Source organism: Brienomyrus brachyistius, chromosome 3 (assembly GCF_023856365.1).
Source record: "Brienomyrus brachyistius isolate T26 chromosome 3, BBRACH_0.4, whole genome shotgun sequence".
NCBI lineage: Eukaryota > Metazoa > Chordata > Actinopteri > Osteoglossiformes > Mormyridae > Brienomyrus > Brienomyrus brachyistius.
The window spans coordinates 14,031,348-14,056,968 of NC_064535.1; the positions used below are offsets into that span (position 1 = coordinate 14,031,348).

General features: G+C 47.4%; 1 protein-coding gene across 1 annotated transcript in view; it reads right to left on the minus strand.

The window, feature by feature from the left end:
• Window positions 1-25,621, minus strand: part of cdh23 (cadherin-related 23) — a 188,409-nt gene that overhangs the window by 57,326 nt on the left and 105,462 nt on the right. The window contains exons 13-22 of the mRNA XM_049007874.1: window positions 23,580-23,729; window positions 20,887-21,045; window positions 9,761-9,825; window positions 9,303-9,540; window positions 7,416-7,521; window positions 6,359-6,486; window positions 4,964-5,036; window positions 2,637-2,753; window positions 2,336-2,448; window positions 2,068-2,175 (exon numbers count right to left, since the gene is read on the minus strand). Coding sequence (XP_048863831.1) covers window positions 2,068-2,175; window positions 2,336-2,448; window positions 2,637-2,753; window positions 4,964-5,036; window positions 6,359-6,486; window positions 7,416-7,521; window positions 9,303-9,540; window positions 9,761-9,825; window positions 20,887-21,045; window positions 23,580-23,729 — 1,257 coding nt within the window. The remainder of the gene's footprint in view (window positions 1-2,067; window positions 2,176-2,335; window positions 2,449-2,636; window positions 2,754-4,963; window positions 5,037-6,358; window positions 6,487-7,415; window positions 7,522-9,302; window positions 9,541-9,760; window positions 9,826-20,886; window positions 21,046-23,579; window positions 23,730-25,621) is intronic.

A 25,621-nucleotide genomic window follows, 5' to 3' on the forward strand; every position in this document is an offset into this window, starting at 1 on the left:
AGGCAGCAAACCCTTCTGTCTCCAGAACCACTAGCTGTGTGGAGGCGTTTTGTGGCCTTTCTGCCGTACTGAGCTGTTATTTTTGCACCTGTGACCTTCCTGTCAGCTTTCGCGAATCTAGCCATTGTCCCCTGACCCCTCTCATTAATAAGGGGCTTTCAGCAACACAACCACTGCAGAATGAATGTTTTCAGTTTACTGCACTGTTTTCACTGAGGTGAGGGAAAATCTCAGGAAGGTGGCTGCTGCTGGTAAGTCAGGCACCAGCTATTACGGCAAATTTCCAATCACGCCGATCTCAGCCACTGTTTCAGATCGTCAGATAGTACCTGAATGGCGGCAGCCAATGGTTTTGTTTGGTTTTACCAGCAGTTGTAGTGGATAACCTGGCCATGGATTGCATATACATCAAAGATGTCACTCATAACAGTCAGTGTGTTCTGCACAAAACAGGCAACGCTGGGGGCATGACAGTTTGTGTTGGTCCCTAAATAAATCTGCGTGAGCTTCTTAAGAACGGGGGTGTAAGGCCTTGGGTGCCCACCCCTTCGGAGGTGAAAGTATCTCAGGAGGCACCGTGAAGACGATCCGAGGATGGCGGAAACACACGCGCCCCATCGCCCCCCCCCAAGCTGTGGAACCGCAGTCATGCATGGCGATTGTAACCTGGGGGGAGGCGACTGTCCCTCAAGAATAACCACAGCCCCGTGAGCACATGCACCATGACAAACGTTATCCCGGGGGAGGAATTAGCAACACGGTCAATTAGCGGCCTGTTAAGTGGGCTTAAATGGAGGGAGACAGTGAGTGAAATGATTGGGGGGGGGGGGTCAGACAGTGGAGGACAGGCAACACTGTGATGTGGTGCCACCCTGCTACAACCCGCCCCCCCATCCCCGCCCGTCTCCCTCTCGCTCATCAAGCCCCTCAAGCTTGACCCTTCCACGAGGCTGAGCGGCGTAATTAATTAGTATGCGTCTGACTGCGGGCTACGTTTTAATTACCAGTCGGACCCCATTAATTACGCTCGCTGGCGCATTGTTAATTTGGGAGCTTAATTAGCGCCGGCACACCTCCGGAAAGCACTGCCGTCAATCGCCGTGGGAGGAGTCACGGTACTGGTGCTGGGGTGTAATCCACACCTTATTGGCCCAAGTTGGCCTCAGAATAACAATGTTTAAATAACCTACCAAGTCACGCCGCTTATGAGAAAATAACAGTAAATTATACATTATATTATTGGATATAATTTAATTATATTATAATGAAAAAATAATTATAGAAAATTACACCAAACTCTGTGCGAGTTTTTTTTTTTTTTAAACTGTGTGGATTAATTTCAACAAGTCCTAAATTCATTCCTTATCTTAATTATCCAATTAGGGTGGCGCTGATCCGAGACTGGAGACGCACAGGGCAGAAACACAGAATAGTTTAGCTCTCCCCCGTCATCCGGACCCACAGGAAGTCGGGAAACATTGTACACTCAGCACACACAGCTGGGTCTGACTGTAACACATGCGCCCACTCGTTGTCACCGGAAGGCATGCACACGTACTCGTGTTTTTGCCCGGTACGTTGGGGCGGCGTGCTCTGCCAGTTTGTGTGAAATTGAGTTTGGCGAATCGTGATTCTGTTTTACACTGTTTTGTAAATGTTTTCCTAAAATAAAGTGAGTTTTATTCTAAAAAAACTAAAAACTCCAAACCAATATCAAAATTAAATCGTTCATTTTGATAGATGGTCCTGAATCCATGCTGTCCAATGAACGTGCTATTGTATTTATTTCACGGCTTCTGCATAAATTCCTCATCTGCATTTGACTCCTAGAGTCTAACCTACATGCAGTGTATAAGCAGAAAGAACACTAATGATGACTGAAATCACTTTTTTACTTCTTTTGAATGACACATGCCACATGACATCACTCTGAGGTCAGTGGCTGCTGTTCCCAAGCGATGCCATATTTGTGATTCAGGTCACGAGGTCAGTCTGTTAGTAATAAAGGTCAGAGGTCAGGCTCTCAACGATAAAGGTCACAGATCAGCAGGCGTCAGTGACGCTCACCGTGACCACGTCAGTGTCTACGGGACTCATCTCCACCACGTTGACAAGGTAGGGCTCATCTCTCCACACTGGGGCGTTATCATTGATGTCGGAGAGGGTGATGTTCACCTGTAACAGATTCAATAAGAAACTTAAATCCCACTGAGAACCACTGGTATCAAAAAAAAAAAAATGACACTAAATAAGCCACCAACACAGAAAGTGAAGCATCGTGCATGTGCTCAAACCCCAATGAAAGCCCACAGCAATCGGACAATGATGCGGTTACCGTGGCGATGCCAGTCTTCTGCAGGGGTCCGACCCCCCCATCCACAGCTCGTACAATGAGGATGTACTCAGATTTGAGCTCACGGTCAAGCAGGGCCGTGGTGGTGATCTCTCCTGAAACACACACTGGCAGTAAACTGACTGAACCAAGAAAAACTCTGCACCTTATACCTGCAAACAATCATCTACACACATACTGCTTCTCCCCCATGACGACTTACTTACAGACACAAACACGTAACACCCAGACACTCAGACAGTGCACTCCTCAGGCACCGCCCCTCCCCACCGCCCCGCCCCACCTGAGCGAGTGTTCAGGCGAAACTGGGGCGACCCCTCCAGGGAGTAGATAAGGGATTCCTGGCCAAACTCTCTGGAGGCATCTCTGTCTGTAGCGTTCACGTAGAGAACCGTCGCCCCTGAGAGCACAAGAGGGCGAGGGAGAGGGAGACACACGCACACCGGAAAAGAGCAGCATTAATATCATTACGCAATGATCCCAAAAATCCAGAAGCATAAGCCCCTTTCCAACCACCCAGAAGCGTGGCTAAGCTAATTAAACTTACAGTCCCAAATTAGACTTAAACACACATCTAACGTCTGAACATCTCAAACAAACATCTTAAGCACATAATTCAGGATAAGAACAGAATTCAAGAATTTCAATTTCAATCAGTGAACTTAATCTAATCTAATCTAATCTAATCTAATCTAATCTAATCTAATCTAATCTAATCTGACACAATAAAAAAGGAACACATCTGTTTTATATTAATTTTCTTTAATAAAGACCGGAGATATAATTCAGAACATTAAATAACGAATAAGTTATGTCGTTTTTTTTTTCCCTAGCTCTCTAATGGAGCTCTCCTCATGAGAGACAGCAGGTGGCGCTGTAAGTGTCCTGGCGCAGACTGTGTGATGCACTCTCCCGTCAGAAAGGACTGACTCAGCTTGTGGCCCTCAGCTCACCGGCTAAAGGAACAGCATCCGGCAAGATCATTAGCTGAGGAGTGTAACAGCTGGGCCTCACCGGGAAACTCGAACCAGGCTGCTGTTTGGTAACAAGCCCACAGCTGAGTCTTACAGCTGCTGCAGACAGCGGGAGGCAGAGCTGTGCAGCAGCCCCTCCCTCTCCCCAAAACTCTCCCTAAAAGTCGTGTTTAGATGTGAGCTGGTTTGCTCTGACTGACTGGCCAAATGTAATTTCCTCCTGCTACCGAAAGCAAATCTACTGTCTGAGATAAAAGAGACTCCTGCATAAATGCGTAATAATGCATGATAAAGCCGGTGATTTTAGTGCGGACACTCACTGTACTGGATTATTTAGTCGTGTTTTGGAAATAAAACACAAAAACAAAGGTAAGACGGGGGTGGGGGGGGGGCATTTGAGGGGAACAGCTCTTTGGCGACTGCGCTTAACTGACAGCCAGAAGAATGATAGAAAAACCTGATGAATTTTTTGTGAAGTAAGAAATGGCGAAGAAGGTATGAGGGAAATGCTGTCCAGGGATAGCTGGCTGGTCTCCGGATCACTGCTGCACCACCTGCGAGAACAGGTGGGCTCTGACTCAGTCCCACCCCCCCCAGACAGGGGATGGCTTCCAAAACGCGTGTGAGGGTCGGGACAGAAGGACTACCGCCTCACGGCTGCCCCAGGAGCACTCTGAAGCTCCTTCCTGAGCATTTAGTACCGTGGGACCCACCCAGGTGGAGGAGCTCGAGGTCGGAGGCACACATCCGACCGTCAGCGAGAGAGACGCTTCAGTCAGCAGCTTCTGCAGTTTCTTCAGCTCCGGAGTACAAACGTGTTACACTCCAGAAAATAATATATAATTCAAATCACCCTCTCTAGTTTAGACTCTTCAGCGTTCAGCTGAATATATTATAGTACCATTAAAAAAAATAAATAAATAAAATAAAATATATATATATATATATATATATATATATATATAAAAAATAAATAAATTATATATATATATATATATATATATATATATATATATATATATATATATATATGACTGCCAGCAAATTATTTTGGTAATCTAACAGTGCATTTTTGTTTAGTACATAAACATCAGCTAAACACAGATAACCAAATGCTGATATCAACAGCCAGCTGGATTCCCGCAGCCCTCTTTTGATGTATATCGATACATCCTTTATAAGTGCTGCTGCATTTTGCTAGGGAGACTTTAGAGAAAATGAGATAGGGCTGAGAAAAACAATAGGCAATCTTTTCTGTTTTCAGTTTGTTATCTCGGTTCACAGCTTGGAAATGTAGTCATTTAAATCTTATACGGGACCATAAGTAGTTTGCAAAGAGGTGAGACTTGACTATGGCTTCCCGTAACTTCAGAAGGGGGAAATGGAGGTCACTGATTCCAGGGGGCAGAATTGCTGCTCCCTGTCACGACGGCGATGGTTGGAATGTGGAGAGGCACTTCTGCTGAGAAATGGATGCCCGGAACTAGTCCACGTTAAGAAACCTCTCTCCAGAGTGCTCTCCTGTGCTTCAGATGACTCCACAGACCAAAACCTGACACACGGACATATGGTCACATCAACGATGCATGTGGCGCACCCAGCCAAAAGCAGAGATTAGAAGATGCTCAGCACGTACCTGCGATGATGTTCTCCGGGATGGTGATGACGTACGACGGTCGGCTGAAGGTGGGTGGATTGTCGTTTTCATCCTGAACAAAGCGGTGGAGGAAAGGGATCACTACATCTTAATTACTACCTAATTAACATCAAAGCAGCAGAGGATTCTCCACCTGCTGGCAAACACCTCCATCAACGTCGGTGACTGCTGCACTTCCACTATTCCATCTTTTTGGAAACCCTCCTGTTTATAAGTCTTACTAATCTGTAGGGTCTTTATTAGCTCAAGATTTCTATTATGATGTTCTGTGTTTTGACAATCCTAGTGAAAAGCGCTATACGGCATCAGTAAACAATAATGTTATCAAATGGAATACCGGTGGTATCCGGTCATGGATGTACCTCCACAGACAACAGGCGTTATTCATCTGTAAAGGTTAGCAATCAGCTCCGGCAGGTACAGCCAATGTATTTCCGAAGGGAAAACCTGGCAAAAACTGCCTCGCAGCTCGAGCTTTCCAGTAATGTTCTGCCACTGCTGCGTTTAAACATTCTGCATGGTATCTATTCCGGTGATATACTCAGTGACCCGTAAAAAACAACCGATGATCAGCAACATTGCCAGGTTGTTCTTATGAAAAATAGTCAGCGGGGTCACTGGGAGGCAGGCCAAGGGACGATGCCAGAGCAGAATCGAGCTGGCTGGCTCCCTCACACACCATGTGTATCATATATGCCACAGGTGGCCTGCTGTGTGTCTCCCTGTCCGAGGCTGCAGGGCTCCGCCCCACAGAATGCTGCTGCTGATGATGATAATGAGGCTGCCAGGGCTCCGCCCCAATCGGTGATTCGGTAATTGTTACGTCAGGTCTGCCTAGCTAGAGTGTGTGTTTCTCTTCATGGGGTTTCCAGGAAGTGTACGTGCGGGGGCAGGCATGGTGGTGGACATGTTCCACGTACATAAGTCTGTCCCCTTGTATTCACCAGAAGTGAGGTTCTAATGTTTAATTTAAGTGTGGTTCAAAGGATGATCATACCCACAATGCAGCATCCATCAAATGTACTACATTCACTACACATGCAGAAAAATGCTAATGAAAATTACTGGATAAATAATGAATGAAAAAATAATTGGTAACTGCACACATGAATAAATCATTAATGAGTGAACTAATGAAACCAAGTGTGGATAATTAGAAAAAAAACACGGTTAATTAACGTGATAAAATCAAACAGGAAAATCAGTAAAGTAATGAGATAAAAGGGGATGTGGATGAGTGGGCTGCCTGCCATCGAACAGTAGGGGGAGCTAGTGGAGAAGAGGGCCTTTGGATGGAGGGATGAGGGATGAGTAACGATCAGAGGAAGAGCGAGGCAGGTGCATGGCAAAGGGAGGGGAGAGATAGGTACTTACAAAGAGCTCCACAGTCAGGGAGACAGTGCTGTTGAGAGGGGGGATCCCGCTGTCCTTGGCCATCAGCGTCAGGAAGATCATACCACCAGAGACTGCCTCGTAGTCCAAAGGCCGGGTGACGCTGATCACTGAGACAGACACGGGGGATGGGAGAGATACTCATCTGTCGTAGCATCAGAGGGGCCTCCTGTACATGGCTAAAAGCTTTCACTACGTGGGACTCATTCAACTCTACAGCATTTTGCAGACAGAGGTACATCCGACGAGCTGTCCTCCTGCGAGGCATGGATCAAAATAAAATCAAACGTCTTTTTAGCAAATTACATGACAGTCAAGTATATTTTTAGCGATATTTGTGTCCGAACACCCCACACACACACACACACACACACACACACACACACACACACACACACACACGCGTGAGCATGGCGGGTGCTGCATTCTCCACTTTCGCTGGCATCGTTCCGGGTGATGCTCGGAGCCTTGCAGTCTCACGCAGTTCTCATGAATATTCATTAGCGTGCTGGCTAGAACATTTTTGATTGGCTACGTTCAGTTACTGCTATTCCGAGCATATCGACAGAGAGCAGGATACAGAATGGCAGATACGCAACAACCTCACACAATGAATATTCAGACACACCTGTTTATAAAGGAAATACAACAGTGTCAATGTCAGACTCTGGACATTTTATGTCTTTTATGGAGACAAAATGACTTCTGAGTGTACTATAAAAGGTGCATGCTTCTTCCTGTCCAGTGCACCCATACAAAAATACATTAAAATCCTTTAATATTCTGCTGAAATCTCAGTGGAATTCTGGTCCTGTCTAATCAAAATTTCTAAATTGATACCTTGAAGTGATTTGTATTTTACTATCTCACCTATTTGTAATAGTAATTTGTGTTAATCACCACACAAGGGTACAAAAGCATTCTTTTTCTTGGGATTTGAATCGGCAACTTTTTATGTCCAGGTCCTGCTCTTTAATCGCTACGCCACCCGGTGTCTGGCACTCGTTATTAATCTGCATGTGGTGCTGCGTTTCCCTACCGGCATAGCCCTCCACCATGCTGATGCTGTAGAAGCTGAGGAACTGTGAGGCGTAGGAGATGGAGTAGCTCAGGGCGTTGTTGGGTGGAGCATCCTCGTCGGTGGCCTGGAGGGTGGAGGTAGGGAGAGAGGAAAATGAGAGATTTAGGGGGGTAGTGGAAAGAGAGCGTGCGATGCAGGTCCAGGCCAGGTTCCGATCACAAAGTGACACGTATCATTCCCTGGAAGCCATGCCTGATTCCCCAGGAGGCCCCCAGTATCGTAGATATCCCAGCCAATCACAGAAGGATGGCATCAAAATCTACCGCTAAACGTGATCGGCAGTGTCTAGAGACAGAGAGAGTGACATTAAAAATCTAATATTAATCTGATTTCAATATATATCAGATCAAGAGGGCAAACCATGCAGACATGGCAGACAAATACACAGCAAGCATGAAAAGAGGCACCGCAACCTCGTTACGCTCTCCCTCGTCACCTCTTACATTTTTTTGGTATTGCTTCATACAAAATTCGAAGCCTTCATCTCGATGGGTGGCTAACCAGTGAACTGTCAGCTGCTGGGACATGAGAGATGGAGAGAAGGGAAGGGGTGGAGACGCAAGGGGGGGCAGGGGAGAGGGAGGAGGGGACCTTGAGCATGGGGGAAGCCCCCTCCACATGATCGCTGACTGCGCGCTTCTGCACGCGGCGCCTCCATCGCTCACGGGTGTGGCATTAATAACTGCGGGTTTTACAGTTACCTTCGTCCTAATGAAACGCGGCAAGTCGAGCGAAGAGGCCCGCGTGCGCGTGGCGGAGAGAGCTCGGCGAAAACACGCCGTAATCGCCCTTCACCCCCGGGGCCGATCGATAGCAAGTGCTGAGGCGGTAATTCATTCCCGTTACTCACCTCATTCCTAACCTTTGAGGAATAATTAGGGCGGAAAAAGTGAGCATGAGGATTCTGATGGACAGCGAGGAAGTCGTTTAGTAGGAAGCACATGTAGCCACACTCACGGGCACGCACACACAAACACACACCCACGCGCACACACACACACACACACACACACACCCACGCGCACACACACACACACACACACACACACACACCCATGCGCACACACACAAACACCCACGCGCACACACACACACACACCCATGCGCACACACACACACACCCACGTGCACACACACACACACCCACGCGCACACACACCCATGCGCACACACACACACCCACGCGCACACACACACACACCCACGCGCACACACACACACACACACCCACGCGCACACACACACACACACCCACGCCCACACACCCACGCACACACACACACACACGCACACACACACACCCACGCGCACACACACACACACCCACGCGCACACACACACACACACACCCACGCGCACACACACACACACACCCACGCACGCACACACACACACGCACACACACGCTCGTCTGTATTCATATCTTTGTGGGGACTCTTCACTGATTTGTGCCAAACCCTAATCTCGATTATGACGACCTAAACCCCCACCCAGCCCTAACCTGAACCATAAGTAACCAAACATAGTATGGGACTTTTGGCATTTTTTTTTTTTTTTGCATTCGCAGATCTTTTTGGGAACCTCAAAGATGGTCCCCACATTGTCAAAACAGCAGGTTTTTATTGCATTTTGGTTCCCACAATGTAATATAATATGCATGTACACAACACATACACTGGGGGCCATTCTTCAAGGGGGGCAGAACAATATAAAGCTGTTTGAAGGATCAGATGCTGCCTTATGTTACATAAGCATGGTAGACGCTGCCCTTGCCTGTACTTCCACACCATCACCATGGCGATCCATCACCTGCATCTCCACTGTAACCCGGCGCAACTGTCTCACCCTGACTCGCGCCACCTGCTGGATGGTCTGCTCGTTCTCCCGCAGGGATCCTGCGTACGCCTCCTTCTGGAAGACGGGTGCGTTGTCGTTGACGTCCAGCACGTTGACGCGCAGTCGCCCCGTGGTCTCCTCGCCGCCGCCGTCACGTGCTAGCACAGTCAGCGTGTAGCGCCGCATCAGCTCGAAGTCCAGGCTACCCCTGAGCGTCACCCAGCCCGTGTCAACGTCCAGCGAGAACCTATTGTGCGGCACAGAAATGTGGGCATCCCGTTAATGCATAATGAGAGCGGCATGCCATCCAACGCGTGCCCAGCCTGGTGCCCTGTGCCGCCTGGTAAGAGGTCCAGACTGCTCACAGCTAGAATGAGGCACAAGAAGATGGATGGACTAATGTCAATAATGATAAAATCATTCAAGCTCAGCTTCTATGTATCCTGCACTTAATTATAGATCCTTACTGGTCAGGTTCATCGCTAAAGTAGTAGCGCACCACTCCGAAGCCACCAATGTCACTGTCCGTGGCCTAGAAAGAAAGAGAAAGAGACATTATAGTCAAAACGATACTTTAGGCTGTACGTGTATTTATGCACGTGTGTGCAGAACACGAGCACCTGCACTGTTCCCGTGTGCCTCTACATGCGTGTTCACACTCTCACCCAGCAAACACCTCTCCCGCCCCCCCTAACAGAGTGCAGTTCCACCCCATTACCGCACGTGGTTCTGGCGTCGTTGGGGATTTACTGAAGGAGCACCAGCTGGTTGGGACTGGTCACCTGCTCGGTCCCAGTACCACAGGAATGCGAACAGAATAAGGCGAGAATGGGCCCACAACCAGACTCACAGAAATGCAGCATGATAGATGTTGTCACTGTGCAGAGCCCAAAAGCCCAGCCTGTGTTTAATGGGTCGGTTCTGTACAGTCCTTCGGCCGGCAGACTCATTAATGAAGTTTCCTAGCAGCTGGTAAGATGTACAGAAGTGGCCAAATGTCCACTTGGAAAATGGCTGCCCTAAATCTTCCACCCATCGATTTTTTTAAAAGTCCTGTACTTCATAGTCTTAGCCACCTGACATTAAATTTACAAGGCTGTCTTAATCTCCTTAATAAGCGCCATTACAGGTCCGCAGGCGTCTCTTTTTGTGATTAACGCTCAGGAGAAGTTGGCTGTTCCAATGAACGTACTCTCAGTCATCAGCTGTCGGACGGTTTACAGACCATGCGTCCTGCAAACGAACGTCACAGAGGTCGGATGCGGGCCGAACCCATGCTGCTGAGGTTTTCCACAAAGCCGTGTTCCCACCGACCGGCTAAAACGACGCCCGCAGCTTTAGAGAAATATGTAGTTTCCTCAGCAAATACGCGACATCGCGGCTCATTTAAATGTCTGTTACCACGGTAAATGATATTTATCAAAAATATTACCTGAGAGCATAAGCGTGAAGGCCCCCCCCCCCCCCCCCCCCCCCGCTCCCGATTGCATGCCCAAGCCCTCGCACCGCGGTCTTCACGAAGCACCCTGCCCCGCTATTGATTGATCATGCCTGGCAAGGGTCTTTTAATGAAGTTTCAGCTGACTGGGCTGGCCATTATCCTGCTCAGGCTGCGTGTGTACCTGCGTGTGCATGGGGGCTGCTCTTCTGAGCGTGTGAGGCGATTGCACTTAAGCGAGGAGGAATGTGTCAGAACACGAGATACATTTTCCCTCCACACAATAACACTGTGTTCTTAAACAGCCTTAATTATTAACCACGTATACCAGCTGGCATTGTGAGGGATCATGTCGCTCCTGCATTTTGCCTACAAATATTCACCTGGAAAGGAACAAGATGCATGATTTATATAAAACAGTGTTTCTCCACCCAGTGCTCGGGGACCCTCAGACTGTCCACATTTTTGCTCCCCCCAGCACACCTGAATCAGGTACTCAGTGTTCTTGATTGTTTAGTTCACTTGTTCTGGGGCCTGCGAAAATCTGGACTGACTCAGTCTCTGGAGAATGACATGAGAAACACCGATATAAAAGAAATGGCTTTAAACCGTTAAGCTGTAGCACACGTTTATAACCAACAGCTGGGGCATTTCAGTGGAGTTCAGTGGAGGTTCCTCTTGCTCCATTCACAGGATAGTCTCTCTGGGGAATTACATCAACAGGTTCTCTCGTTTACGCTTTCATCTCATCATTCCCACCTTCTACTTCACCCTCTTCCTTCCCTCCTTTGTCTTCATTCTTCTCTTTCGCTGTCCTCCTCTTTACCACGCTCTCCTGCCACGTCCCCCCACCCCCCACCCCTCAAGCACGCTCTCCCTGTCCTCGTCCCGCACCCTGGCTGAGTGACAGACTCATAAGTGCGCAGATGATAGCGGCGGCGGTGTTAGTGTGACAGGCGGAGCCTCTGTGCCACGGGAGGGGGCGGGGGGGGGGGGGGTGGCTCCTCCGTCCACTGGGTGTTAAAGCAGCTTTCGCTGCCATCATCCCCGACATGCCTGACACCACAGTGATGATGAGAGAGGCAGCCGATAGCCATCTCTCGCTCTCAGGCTCCGCACCCGACTGTCAGCTGGCAGCGCAGTCACTTTACCCACAACTCGCCAAAGACTTCTGGGATTCAAGGACAGAATGCAGAATTCTGCCGGATGGATTGTGCAATAGGCGTCAGCATGTGTCCGCGGTACCCGAAAGCCCGACGCCCCCCTAACAGTCCACAGCGATCCCATCAGTCCCATTACTACCCTGCTTTTCCTTCTGCGTGTCCTGCGCTGTTTAGTGCCACTACGGAACATCTAGACAGATATATCACTGGATCAGGTCAATTTCACTGGTCAAAGGTATAACAGCTGAACCCAATTTGGATTTGAACAAGGGACGGCGAGTTTAATGGCGATACCGATGCCATGGTCGAGTGTCCATCAAAGTCCCTGAACACTATCTGTGGTCATAATGATTCCCTGCCACACCTGGTAAAATAGAATGTATTCACTATTCCTACGCCAGTGGCCAAAATTGAGGAAACTCCTAAAATTTTTGGCATTACGCTTTAAAAATTCCTACCAAATAATGGTGGTAATGTTTATACACTATCAAAGACTGATAGAAATATCATACACTGGATGCTTAAATAAGTAAATGGAGCAACAGTTGAATAAAGTCCTGCAATCTCTAAAACTGGGAAGTGTTTCCACAGTTTTGGTCACTAGTGCAGCAGTGTTACCATGATCGTCAATTTACAATATCAGTCATAGGAACCAGATGTCTCCAGGACTAGGTTTCATCAGGAAAAAAAATCATGAAAATGGGATGATCTGCAAACACAAATTAATTCTCACTGCATGAGCTCGCAGGATGCATTAGTGCACTGCCTATACACCTACACATGCAGCATATCCCTGCATAACTGACAACCGTAACACAATAACAGACAATGTATTCATTTATGCTGATTTCTGTATCTTCACTGTTATCCAATGTAAATAATCTGCTTTCTCGTACCAAAGACATCTACTCTGTTCTTGTCGCATCAAAACACTAAAATATTATTGTAAAAAAACAAAGCTAATAACTTTGGAATCAGCTCTGCTAAGCTATTGCATTTCGAAAGGCTGAAATATCGACAAGCCAGCAGTGAGAATGTGCAACAATTATATGAGAATCAGAAGACATTTTCACTTAATTCTTGATAAAAATAAAAATCCCATATCTCCAATTTACTCGCATTATTGATAGGTGAGCGGCTGCCTTTCTCTGAAATACACACGTCAGGGAGGCTAACGAGATGACACTCAGATACACCTCTCCGCTTACAATGTGATTGAGGATTTAAATGAATCGGAAAGGTCAACGCTCAAATTATGTCTGCTCATAACTCTCAGGTCTTCACTGACATGCAATAAAAAGGGCAGCGAGGAACAAACTGCGAGCTCAGCCGAAAAGAGAGAGGAAACTCGGGGATGACGGTGTCAATGTCAAAGTCACCTCTCAGAAACAGCCAATGACTCAGAGTGATTCCATCTGATCGGAATGTTAGATGAATACCATACATTGCAATATTTAAGTTTACAAATGATATACACATCAGAGGTGGAAATTTAAGGTGCAGAGAGTACAAATCCAGACCAAGATTTTGTTTCAACCAACCAGTTGAGTATGAAGAGTTACAGTCACAGAGTCCTCAGCTGGTTGGTTGAAACTAAATCTTGGTCTGGATTTGTACTCTCTGCACCTGAAATCTCCATCTCTGATACTATACACAAATATACATATACATAACCCACACAAACACACATGGAGAGGGGCTGGGACTCGAGCCCCCAGCCCCAGAGGTGTGAGGTCACAGTGCCACCCACTGAGCTGCCCTGTCACAATGTAACATATTCTGACAAATTAATTGTAAGTTTGTTGAAATAATGGGGAAGTACAGCAATCTGATTACAGCTGGGAGATGCCGCAGGTGACAGCGTTAATGAACCGGTGTGAAATGCTTGTTCTTACAAAGATACGTCTTTGAGCTTCCTGTCAAAGTCTGCATGGAGTCCAGTCCAGGTTCTCCTAATCTTGACCAGTAACGGAAGGGGAGACAGATTCCATACAAGCTCTGGTCTTCCTCAGCTTACTATTGAAGATTGTGCCATTTATAATGTCTAATAACGAATATGCAACCGGGTATCTTAATATGCCGATTTTCTAAAAGACGTAAATATGCTCATCATGTAACATTGTATTCCTCAAAGGCTCACAGAAGCAGAGACACGCACACGCACACGCGCGCACACACAGACACAAAACACAGTCAATATTTACTTTTCAAAATGGCCCGGGGAGATAACAGGAAAATCTTAGAGGGCCATCCGTGCCTGTTTGTTTTGGCCTCTCCCATTCAGCATTCTGGATTCCGGAGTGAGCCGTACCTCGTTTAACCACTGACAAGCAGGGGAAGCTCGCAGATTATCAGTCCCGGCTGTCTCCGTGATGGCGAGGGGCCACACTCTCACGCCTTTTATATCTTAAGCGACCTGGAATCTTAATAGACAGGCTTCCAGAATTGCTTTTTTTTTTCCCGCCACATCTTCTCAGAAAATGCACGGTGAAAAGGAAACCAATTACGGCTTGTCAGGCTCCCTGTCAGGCAGACGCGACCCCCAACACAAACGCGGATGAGTTCTCAGTACCGTAACACTAACACTCTCGCGTGGGAGCAGCCTGCCACCACACACACGGGAGGGCAGAGGAACAGTCATGGTGCAAACTAGCAGCTTGTTCCTCTGCCTGAGCTCCGAGGCCTTTTTTGCATGTGGAGGCGACCGTACGTCTCACAGCAACACACAAGGGCTGCGACCCTGACTTAAGCATTTCAGTAGGTTACAGTCTTAAGACCCAGAATTCTTTTTTCCATGTTGCCTTATACTTCCAGGGTTTGTAAAACTTTGTACAAACCTGCTTTTGCTTTTTTATTATGAGCTATTATGCACAGATTAACCATAAAAAAATAATCCATCCATCCATCCATCAACCATTCCTCCATCCATCCATCCATCCTTTCATTTATTTACTGAAACCGCTTTTCCTCTTCCGGGTCGTGGGGGATCTGGAGCCTATCCCAAAGGCTACAGGTGCAAAGCAGGGAATAACCCAGGATGGGGCGCCAACTCACTGCAGGAAATAACAGCAGTATTATAATAATTTAATGCACATTAGATTATGTCTGTAATGTAACAAAATGTAGGGAAAAAAGTGTCTCAACACTTCATGAATAACGCTCTATGAATCGTGTTTTTAAATTGCCCTTGACGTGCACGGGCCCGGTGCAGGACTGGATGTGTCACTCGCCTGCGATGGGTGATCCTGTTCCGACCCTCTTCTGGATGCTAATAACTCTTTGACATATAAATACTGGAAATATCTGTTCATTTTAAAGACAGAGCACTTCGGATGTCTGCAAAGCAGGTATATGACAAGTAGCGGAAATTCAGGACTAGTCTGCTGGTCTCTACGGCGATTTGCGACATCTTTATGTGAGCATCCCACTCGACTGCTACCTCACCCCCCCACGGACATGCGAGTCTCTGAGGGGCAGTGAAGCTCTGTCTGCTGTTTTGTGGTATTCTTCAGGCCAGACAATCTCATGCTCATCTGTATACACCCAGGTAGGACTGATTAATAAAAAAAACAGGCGAGATGTAAGGTATGGAGACATATCACCGGGTTACTGCCGGTACCGAGCACCCCCCCCCAACCATCACCCAGAGGGCTGCACCCAATAGTTCTGAAAAATAGAAGAAAACATACCTGATGAATTTACATCCAAAATACCCCCATTTTGTTTAGCATGAATAGCACTTTTATAGCATCGTGCCAGACATGCACCTGTAACGGCACACAATCACGCACCACCGCGGGTGACGTTCGGATACAGGTAGGTGAGTGGTCTGCCTAAAATTACACTCTCTTTGCGAGGGAATGCATTTCCTGCAAATCCTTGTTTACACACAAGGCTTGCTGTGACCGGTTTTGAGATCGCTGTATTGGCGGCCCGGCGAGTGCCGAACACACAGTCTCACGTGACTCGAGAACAATTCCCTGCAGGACACTCGAAAGCTCTGTCAGTATCTGTCTGATCGGCATCTCAGAATTCCCTCTGGCTGGGATGTCTTACTAAGGAGTTTGGTCTATGGAAATGAGTGGCTGAGCACTGCAGGCATCCGTGTGGAGCTTCCTGTGTGTTTACTAGTGGCTCAGCTGCCCCCCACCCCCCCCACCCGGAGCTCACAATATGACATTTTCTGACCAAAAAAAGGTCAGGCTGAAAGCTGGACGTCAGATGAAGAAAACCCTATAATCCCCTCAAACTGCCTTTCTTAAGATCAAGAGGTTCAGGAAAGACAGATTGGCCATTTTAGTGGCAGAGAGAAGGAGAAGCAGATGGGGGTGGGGGTGGGGGTCACTGGCTGATGTGGATAAAGGAGCTGATGGTGGGGGGGGCTCTTTGATGGTGAGTATCATCATGTTCCTCCAGTAATTATGTATGTGAATGTACAGGGACACAACAAACATACATAAAGCATCCATTGTTGATTCATTCTGAAAGTGTGTGTGTGTGTGTGTCTGTGTGTGTATGCGTGTGTGTGTCTGTGTGTGTGTCTGTGTGTGTATCTGTGTGTGTGTGTGTATGTGTGTGTGTGTCTGTGTGTGTGTGTGTGTGTGTCTGTGTGTGTGTGTGTGTGTGTGTGTGTGTGTGTGTGTGTCTGTGTGTGGTCCAGGTATACCTTACCTTGACCCACGACGTGATGAATACCCTTTTCCTGGCCCCCATAAGGGAAAAGTCTATTTTATAAAAATCCATGACTGTAATGAAAAAGTTAAAAATGTGTAGTTACTTATGGTTTTGGTTAGGGCTGCGTAGGGGTTACGGTTGTCATAGTTAGCATTAGCATTTTTCCCATAGAAATGAATGAGCGGCCTCCAAAAAGATATGATTGCATGACTGTGTGTGTGTGTGTGTGTGTGTGTGTGTGTGCACAGGAGGGGGAATTCAGCTCTGATGTGTAACCTGCTTCTATTCTAGGAGACATGCGGCGTGTCTATTTATGCATTTGGTCTGATTTCGGTGTGTGTGTTATATAACTCATTCCGTGTTTTCAGGCAAACTCCTGCCCCAGGACCTCAGCACTGCCATTCCAATAAGGCGTCTGTTTCGATTCCACGGAAATTGCCAGCGAGATGGGGATGTAGTTTTCCGGCTGCAGCGTGAATGGTCGGCTTTTGCACAGCTGATATTGACCTCCCTCGTGTACGGTTTGATTTTCGTTATAGCGTACGTTACATCTCACTACGTTATCAGCCAGACCTACAGCACCAGTGATTCATCAGCTCTCCTCGCACTGGGCAGTCATTCCACAGAGAGCCGACTCTTCCACGCTGCAGCCAGTGTAGGTGATGCATCGCATGACCAAAAACCAATTGTCATTCCTTCAAGAATAGAGATGCAGCCGATCCACAGAGCACAACACGTTGTGCCGCCCTGTGGGGTGGGACTCACTGTCTGTGATCGGAAGGTCGCTGGCCGGCAGAGCGATGCCACCACTGCGCCCTTGAGCGAGACCCTTAGCCCCAGTTGCTCCCGGGACTGGCTGACACTGCTCTCCCCATTGTACCTCACTTTGGATGAAATGGTCTGGTAAATAAGTGAGATGCGATGACCAGCCAAACGCAGCATGCGGTAACATTTAATGAAGCGTCACTGTCATGAATCAGCGAACATTTGCACATATGCAAAGGAGTTTCCCGCATCTAGCAGTGGAGACGATGTGTTTCTGTAAAATCAAAAATCCTTATTGCCGACATCTCCATGTTTCCCTTCCTGCCTCGTCAAAATAACCCCCCCCCGAAATGAGCTGGTAAGCACTCCATGTTCATGAGTAGCCCCTCCCACCCTACAGGAGGGGCCGGACACCTTCAGGCACCAGCACGAGAAGCAGAAGCTTTCGATTGTTGTTCTGATGTTTAATTAGCGGCACGGACGTTAACCTCCTGGTCAGCTTTAGAAGGCCAGTGTCTCCATGCCACTGTTTTATGCTCCCTTCAAAAATGTGATCATCATTTTGCTTCTACCTGAAATAACAGCCATAAAACACACAGTGGCATGACCCAGGACATAAATCCCTCCCCCAGCACCCAGCACCATCGCAGACGTGAGACGAGCGTGACACGGTTAGTGCCTCATCGCCGGGCCTTTCTCAATTGCCGAGAAGTCGGCCGGCCGCTGCGGAAGAATGGCGAGAGAACCGCGGTGGATATTCATACATGCTGCCGGCCAGCAGAACTCCATTACTGATGTAATGAATAAGGGAAAGAGTCACAGAATATTTTGGAGGAGATGAATGAAGAACAAAAGGTGAATGAGGAACGAAAGCAAGCAAACCCAAAGCCAAAGCTAAGCGGGGAAACGCAAAGAGCGATTCTGCTGATATGAGACGATGTCAGGAGCAGTACTCTCTCCCGGGACCAGGCAAGGCAGGCCTGTCACAATAAATATTTATAACCATAAGCATAGCGTCATCTGATAAGTGTTAAAGCGAGTGTGTGTGTGTGGGTTTGTATTTACCACATTGTGAAAACCAAATGTCCCCAGAATGGGACAAAACCTGTTACTTTTTAGCTCATGGGGACATTTTTTTGTGGTGACATGTGAATGCAATAAAAAAATGACCAAATGTTCTCCACAATATAATAAAAATCTGTTATTTTGACTAAGCTTAACCATAAGAAATCAAACAAAACACGAAACTTTCTGTTTTTTGTTTGCAGATCTTTGTAGGGGCTTGAAAAATGATCCCCACAACGTCAAAACAGCAGGTGTTTATTGCATTATGGGGGACATTGTGATGCACAGATCACATCTGCATCCTGAGGTGATTCCAGCCCAGAATCGTGATCCAGAACACGACAGAAACAAACCGTGGATTCGCAAGATGTCCTGCAAGGGCTCGTCAGCTCCTCCCACGCCCTGGACATGAAGGTAACACCAGTCAGCGGGCTGGCTTGGCTAAACGTGGCCTTCTTGGTTTGGAGCTGATACTCCCCCCCCCGCCTCGTTCGGTCACTGATCTTCCCGTCATGCATACAGTCAGACGCGGTCATCCTCTATCATGCCACCCAGACTTTTTAACTAAAGATGCTGGTAATTGATTCGCCCGACCTCTCTGACAAGGGAGCTCATCCCTGGCTTAGCATGGAACAGGGAGACGGACACAAATGCCATCGGGGGGGGGGGGGGGGGACACATCCTAATAGCCTTCCCATTGCACCAGCCATGGTGCGTGCCCATGGGGAAGACACGCTTATATCATCATGAAGTCCAAGTGGGACGGCCTTCAGGACCAGCCCCCCAGTACAGAATCATCTTAGTACGTCTCAACATCACCGACCGTAAAGCAGAAGGAAGTGAGCTGGTTCAAATCCCTGAATCAGCTGGTGCTAAGCTCTTACCCCACAGCCTCTCCCGGCAGTGGCTGACCCTGCATGCTTTCTCAGTTGTATGTCGCTTTGGATAAAAGCATCTAGTAAATAAATAAAATGTAAAAGGCCAAATCCCTCTGTGTTTCTCAAGATATTTACATAGAAATGTTCCCAAAATGAGAACGCTTCAAGAGATGCCTGCCTACACACAAACAGGTACACACCCATGCATACACACACACCCACGCCTGCCACCGCTTAGCGCTAATACGGTACGTAAAAAATCTCCCCCGGCAGCTTTAGTCCATGGCCGTGCAGTGACCTTGCGCCAGGCAATTAGGCCCCTCCCTTCAGGGTGACACCAAAGCTGCAGAGGCTGTCCGTCCAACTGCCCGATTGGAACGGCTCAGCTCGTGCCCATAAAGACATCAAGGCGCCGTAACGGGTATTTATGAGTGCGGCGGTAATTAATTGAGCAAACAGCTGTTTTGTGGCGCGAGAGGCCCGGCCTGTTGGCGTCCGCGGGAGAACAAAGGATGACAGCTGGTGGCTCGGCTAATAACAAATCTATCTACTCCTTGAATTTGCTGTTCATCTCAATACGGCAGAGACTGAGGTGAGCCGGCCTGACACTCCTGGCAGAGGGGACCTCTCCGTCCGGAGTGCAGGCTGGCCTGGAGCTTCTCCTTAATGGGGCTCATCCTTCGCTGCCACCCGAGAGCCACAGCAGACCGTAACGAGCCAGGAGAGGGAAGATCAGTGTGTTCTCCGGGGTGTCTAGTCCCTCCACTCTCCCGGGTATCATTCTCCATCGGTGTCCCAGTGATGGACAGGGATGAGAAACAGAGAGCTGGGCAGACAGTGAGCATGCGGGGTCCTGACGAAAGTCCCTCTGTGTGTTTGTGTGTGTCGAGGGACAAGGGAGGAGGACTGGAGGCTGGGAATGCTGCTCTAAGGTTCCATATTTCTTAAGTGACAGAAGAATAGCAAGCAACTCAGGACAAAGGGGCATTATATTATCATTTAGGAGACTCCCTGGCATTCACAGCATTTCAATGCTTTCTTATTTATCAATTGACTTTATCAGCAGATATTGCTTTAAATATAAGTTCATAAAGATACAAATAAGTTTATCATCTATGTCATTGTATTTGGAAATCAATCAACTGACTTCTAATTCATAGGGACAGAGAGCAAGCCATGGTAGGATTATACACATAGATCTGTTACAGAGGACAGAGGGGGAGGACAGGCAGAACAAAGGCTGCAGTATAGAAATGCGCAATCGTGCTAGAAAGCCTGTGAGCTGAAAAGCTTTTTATGCAGCGCTGAGCTTCTGTACTCAAAGTTAGCCAACAAGTGGAGAAGCACGAGTGTATTAAACTGACTTACTGAGGATGGGGGTTCTGTAAAGCTGAACCTGAGAAGCTCTGGCTCAATGAGATGGGACCCCCCCCACCCCCAGCCAGTCAGCCGCCCCCACGCATCCACACAGCGGAAAGACTCTGGGCTAGATGAGATTAGAGCTCCTGGCTGTGAACATCATGGAGTCTCTGGAGGAGCCAGCAGGGGGCACCCCTGTGCGGTTTCCCCACGCCAAGCTCAGCCTGGGAGTGTGGCACACGCCAACTCACCTGGATCCGGACCAGCGACGTGCCGGTGGGTGTGTTTTCAGGCAGGCTGACGTTGTATAGCGCCGTGCTGAACACCGGCCGGTTGTCGTTCTCGTTTATGAGATCGATGTAGACACGAGCGAAGCCTACGTGCTCCAGCACAGATTCGTTGGCATACAGCTGGGGTGGAGGGCGAAGACAGAGAGAAACAGAGCTTAACATCAAAGGAATTCTGCGTACATGTACTGAACTATCCATTAAAAAGATGCTGGATGCATCCACCCATTCATTTTCTATATCCGCTTGGCCTATGCAGGGTCTTGGGGGTCTGGAGTCAATCCCAGAAGCTATGAGTGCGACCCAACATGGGGTGCCGACCCAACATGAGGTACCGACCCAGCATGGGGTACCGACCCAATATGGGGTGCCGACCCAGCATGGGCTGCCGACCCTTCATGGGGTGCCGACCCAACATGGGGTGCCGACCCAGCATGGGGTGCCGACCCAAAATGGGCTGCCGACCCAGCATGGGGTACCGACCCAACATGGGGTGCCGCCCCATCGCAGGGCACACACACCATTCACACCTACACAATCTGATAACTCCAATTCACCTTAGAATATTTTTGGGCTGTGGGGAAAAAGCAGAGAACCCAGGGGAAACCCCACAATGACACGGGCAGAACATGCATAATATTATGCATAATATAATTCATACCATTTATATTACATAATACATTATATAAAACATCATTACATTATATATTATTATTTTAATTTAAAATGCACAGTCCATACTATTTATTATGCTAAAAATTTAGATCATTTTTAATAACCATATAATAAATCAGTGGCATCTCATAAATCCCAGTGGGAAACATTTGTAATCCTTTTTTCCCCAGCTTTTTTTTTTCCTAAGCTGAAGGGTATTTTAAGATTAAGACGCAATTTAAGGGTGACAAGAAAAAGAAGCGAATGATCATATTGACATAATGAAAACGTTGAAAATGTACAACGGCTCTCTGCCTGCCGGAGGGAGAGCTTGCAAAAGAAAGCGTGTGTGAATGGCAGTCCAAGGTTCAAAGGGAATGTGAGAATAGCACAAGGGTTAGAGAGGGTTAGACTCAGCAGCGGAGGAACAGGAACTGAAAAGAAGCAGGATCAAAGGACCTCACAAATATGGGTGATGAAATATATACATTTTGTTTCTTTGTTACTAATTACAATTACGAACGAAGGCTTTACAGGAACCATTCACAAGCAATAAGAAACAACTGGTGTAATGTCCATGAAGAGCGGGGCTAAAAGTTGGATGAAGGCACCTGCTAAACAGAAGTTAACAAGCATTACCCCTATGTCTCTGTAGCAGCTGGATCAGATTAGCTTTCATACACAAAGCAAAGATAACTTGCCTTGTCTTCAAATACATTGTTTTGATAATGAAAAGGAAATATTTTTGACTGGTTGTGTTATCATGAATTAAGATTCTGGAAAATATTACACTGCTAAGATAGAGATGATATGGTTTTTTTATCTTATATTTTTGTATAAACATAGCTGTCTTCCCTGTACCTGTAATATAATATTGTCAGGTGATAAGAGGCACAGGCCAGAAGCTATTAGCACCTGAGCTATGGAACATCTGCATGAAGCAGTTACATCTCCACAAATCACCCACATTTATACAAAGTTCACACGTCTACATACTGTAATGCACCTACATCCACATGAAACACCTACATCTACACAAAGCACCCACATCTCCACAAAGCGCCCACATCTCCACAAAGCGCCCACATCTACACATAGCACATACATCAACACAAACCACCTATATCTACATGAAACACCTACATCCACATGAAGCACCTAGATCTACACAAGGCACCCATATCTCCACAAAGCGCCCACATCTACACAAAACACCCACATCTCCACAAAGCGCCCACATCTACACAAAGCACCCACATCTCCACAAAGCGCCCACATCTCCACAAAGCACCCACATATCCACAAAGCGCCCACATCTACACAAAGCGCCCACATCTCCACAAAGCGCCCACATCTCCACAAAGCACATACATCAACACGAAGCACCTACATCTACATGAAGCACCTATATCTACATGAAGCACCTACATCTACATGAAGCACCTACATGAAGCACCTACATTTACATGAAGCACCCTCCCCCTCCACACTCAGGCAGGACCCGCTGCGCTCCCTACAAGACACGGCTGTCTTGTTATAATAATAATGGCCTTTAAAGAACAAGGGAACAGGACTCAGGGGAGCTGTCTATGGTCCAGGGAGTCGTTCACCTGGTGTTTCAGGGACAGATCGGGGGGGGGGGGGGGGGGTTGGCTGTGGGGGGGGCACAGAGCAGGGCGGAGGAGCTCCCCTGGCGGCAGCTTTTTTGCTCTGCAGCTGGCTTTCATTTGTACACATTTCTTCTGTCTTGAGTTAGATTGTTTTGCCCCTAGATGGTTTTCCCCACCTTACAATAGAAATGTGACGATGAGAGGCTTATTTTACAGTTAAGGTTTGCCTTACTATGAATATGAATGTCATTCCACACCATGACAACACAGAAACATATGCATCAAAATACCCAAACAGCCGCATTAGAATGTGCATAAATTCGAACGCTTCACGTGTTCAGCTTGGACGGGATTTCGATTCACAAACCGCAGAAGAAGCAGTACTGCACTCACAGAGAAGGTGTAGCTGCGGATATTCTCGTAGTCCAAAGGCACGGCCACTCGCACCCTGATGTCCGCCCTCCCCTGCACCGACGTGGGCGAAATCGTAAAGTGGTCCGAGTTGTTGCCCGTGAGGAACACCTGGAACATACTATTAGGGCCCTGAGGGAAAAAGGGATGATAGAAATAGACAAAGGGAAAGAGAGAGGGGTTAGTAGAAAGAGAAAATGAGAAACAAAACAACAAACTAAAGAACAAATTCAAAATTCAAGGCTACACATGTGAAGAAAAGTGAGCTTGACATCAAACAGAGACACAGTTCCGTTTTTTATTAATTTTTAATGATGATTTCCAAGACAATAACAATAAGGATGCAATATCATGCTCTTAGTGTACTGGAGTAATATATCATCATAATCATTTGTGAGTTTATAAAAGGATATTAATATATACATATATACACATACACACACAGGGCCTGATTTTTAAAAAGAAAACATATGCAAAAGTCAACGTATGGTTGTTCGAATATGTTTTCTGCTCTTGCTGGTTTCACTACATTCCTCACGGGAAAAAACAAACATCTGCCAATGGCAGTCAGATAACTGTCATCCGACAGATTAAGTCACAGAAAATCAAAGCCTGCAGCATCCTCATTACCATTCAGGGCTCTGCGCTCCTTCACTACCGCTCATCCCGTCTTAGTGTTATCAGACCAAAAAAAAACTTGGGTTTTTGTTTGTTTGTTTGTTTTTGGTGGGGGGGGGTTTGTTGTACAGGTTAGGTGGGGAGAGTCACATGTCCCTTTTGAGAAGGCGGGTCAAGAGACTGTTCACAAACTGCTGATCAAGAGGGGTGGGAAGATGATGAGAGTAAAGCACAATAATCAAAGGGTCTCGCTTAGCACCCCGCCTTACATTTCTGTGCCTGAGTAGGAGCCCACACACACACAACAGATCGAGACCTGCTGGGACGAGAGCTCACTACCAGCTCGCAGAGAGGCAGAAACTCCAGAGCATAAGCTGGTTTAGTCCACTGTGAAATGGATTTATTAGCCCAAAACATGGGAATCGACCCACTGATCCTTATCTCCCCCATGCAGCTACATGGTCTTCTCCCGCTCACCTTAGCGTCTCAGCTTAGTCTAGGTGTTTCAGCCCCCGCTCTCCCCGCTAGACTTTCAATCTACCCCCCATCATCTCTGTATCCTCCTCTTCGTAAATCAGCATTAGCGCCAGGGGGGGTCGTCCTTATCAATTCACAGCACCTACAAGCTGTGGCTCAACACGGCTTCAAACGCCGTCCCGGTGCGGTGGCGGTTAGCGTAATGAACTGTGTCGCCACAGGCGGCAAATTATAATCCCCCTGTGCGCCTCCCCCCCACCCCCCCCCCCCCACCCCCGATGGTCCCTTTTCCCATTTCTGCAGGAATCCATTTGTTGGCGAAGTGGCTCACGATGACGACGACGGGCCCAATTGATCCACAGGAGGAAAATTGTTTCGGAGTTCAATAAACATTTAACCTGAAGTGTACCGTTTCTGATAAGGAATGAGAGAGAGAAAGAGGAAAAAAAAGATTAAAGGCCAGGGGAATGAATAACAAACCGCAGCCTGGATCATTCTTAGCGGCCCTGCAGCTCGCACTCCGTCAGAAGGCATCGGTCCCTGACGAAGGGCTCTTCCTGGCTACATGCTGCAGGCCGCAGACACGTGATGGTGGCATGCAAGTTTTCCCCAGGCCAAGAAGGGATGAGACAGATGAATATTTCTCCAAAACGGAAAATTATATGTACAACAGGAAAGATTTACAGGCCTGATGGAACATAACTGTCCTCCTTTTATGAGGAGAGTAATAAACTATTTAAAGGTTTAGTTATCAGTGGATGTTGGTGTTTCATAATGAACTGAAGTTCATCATAAGCTCTTCATGACATCGACTGCTCCACAACAAGGTAACACCACTCTACAGAAACCACTAAATACATACCATTGACATACATGTTATTACCATTGGCACTTTAAAGGTCACAAATACTTGTGTGTGTGTTTGTGAA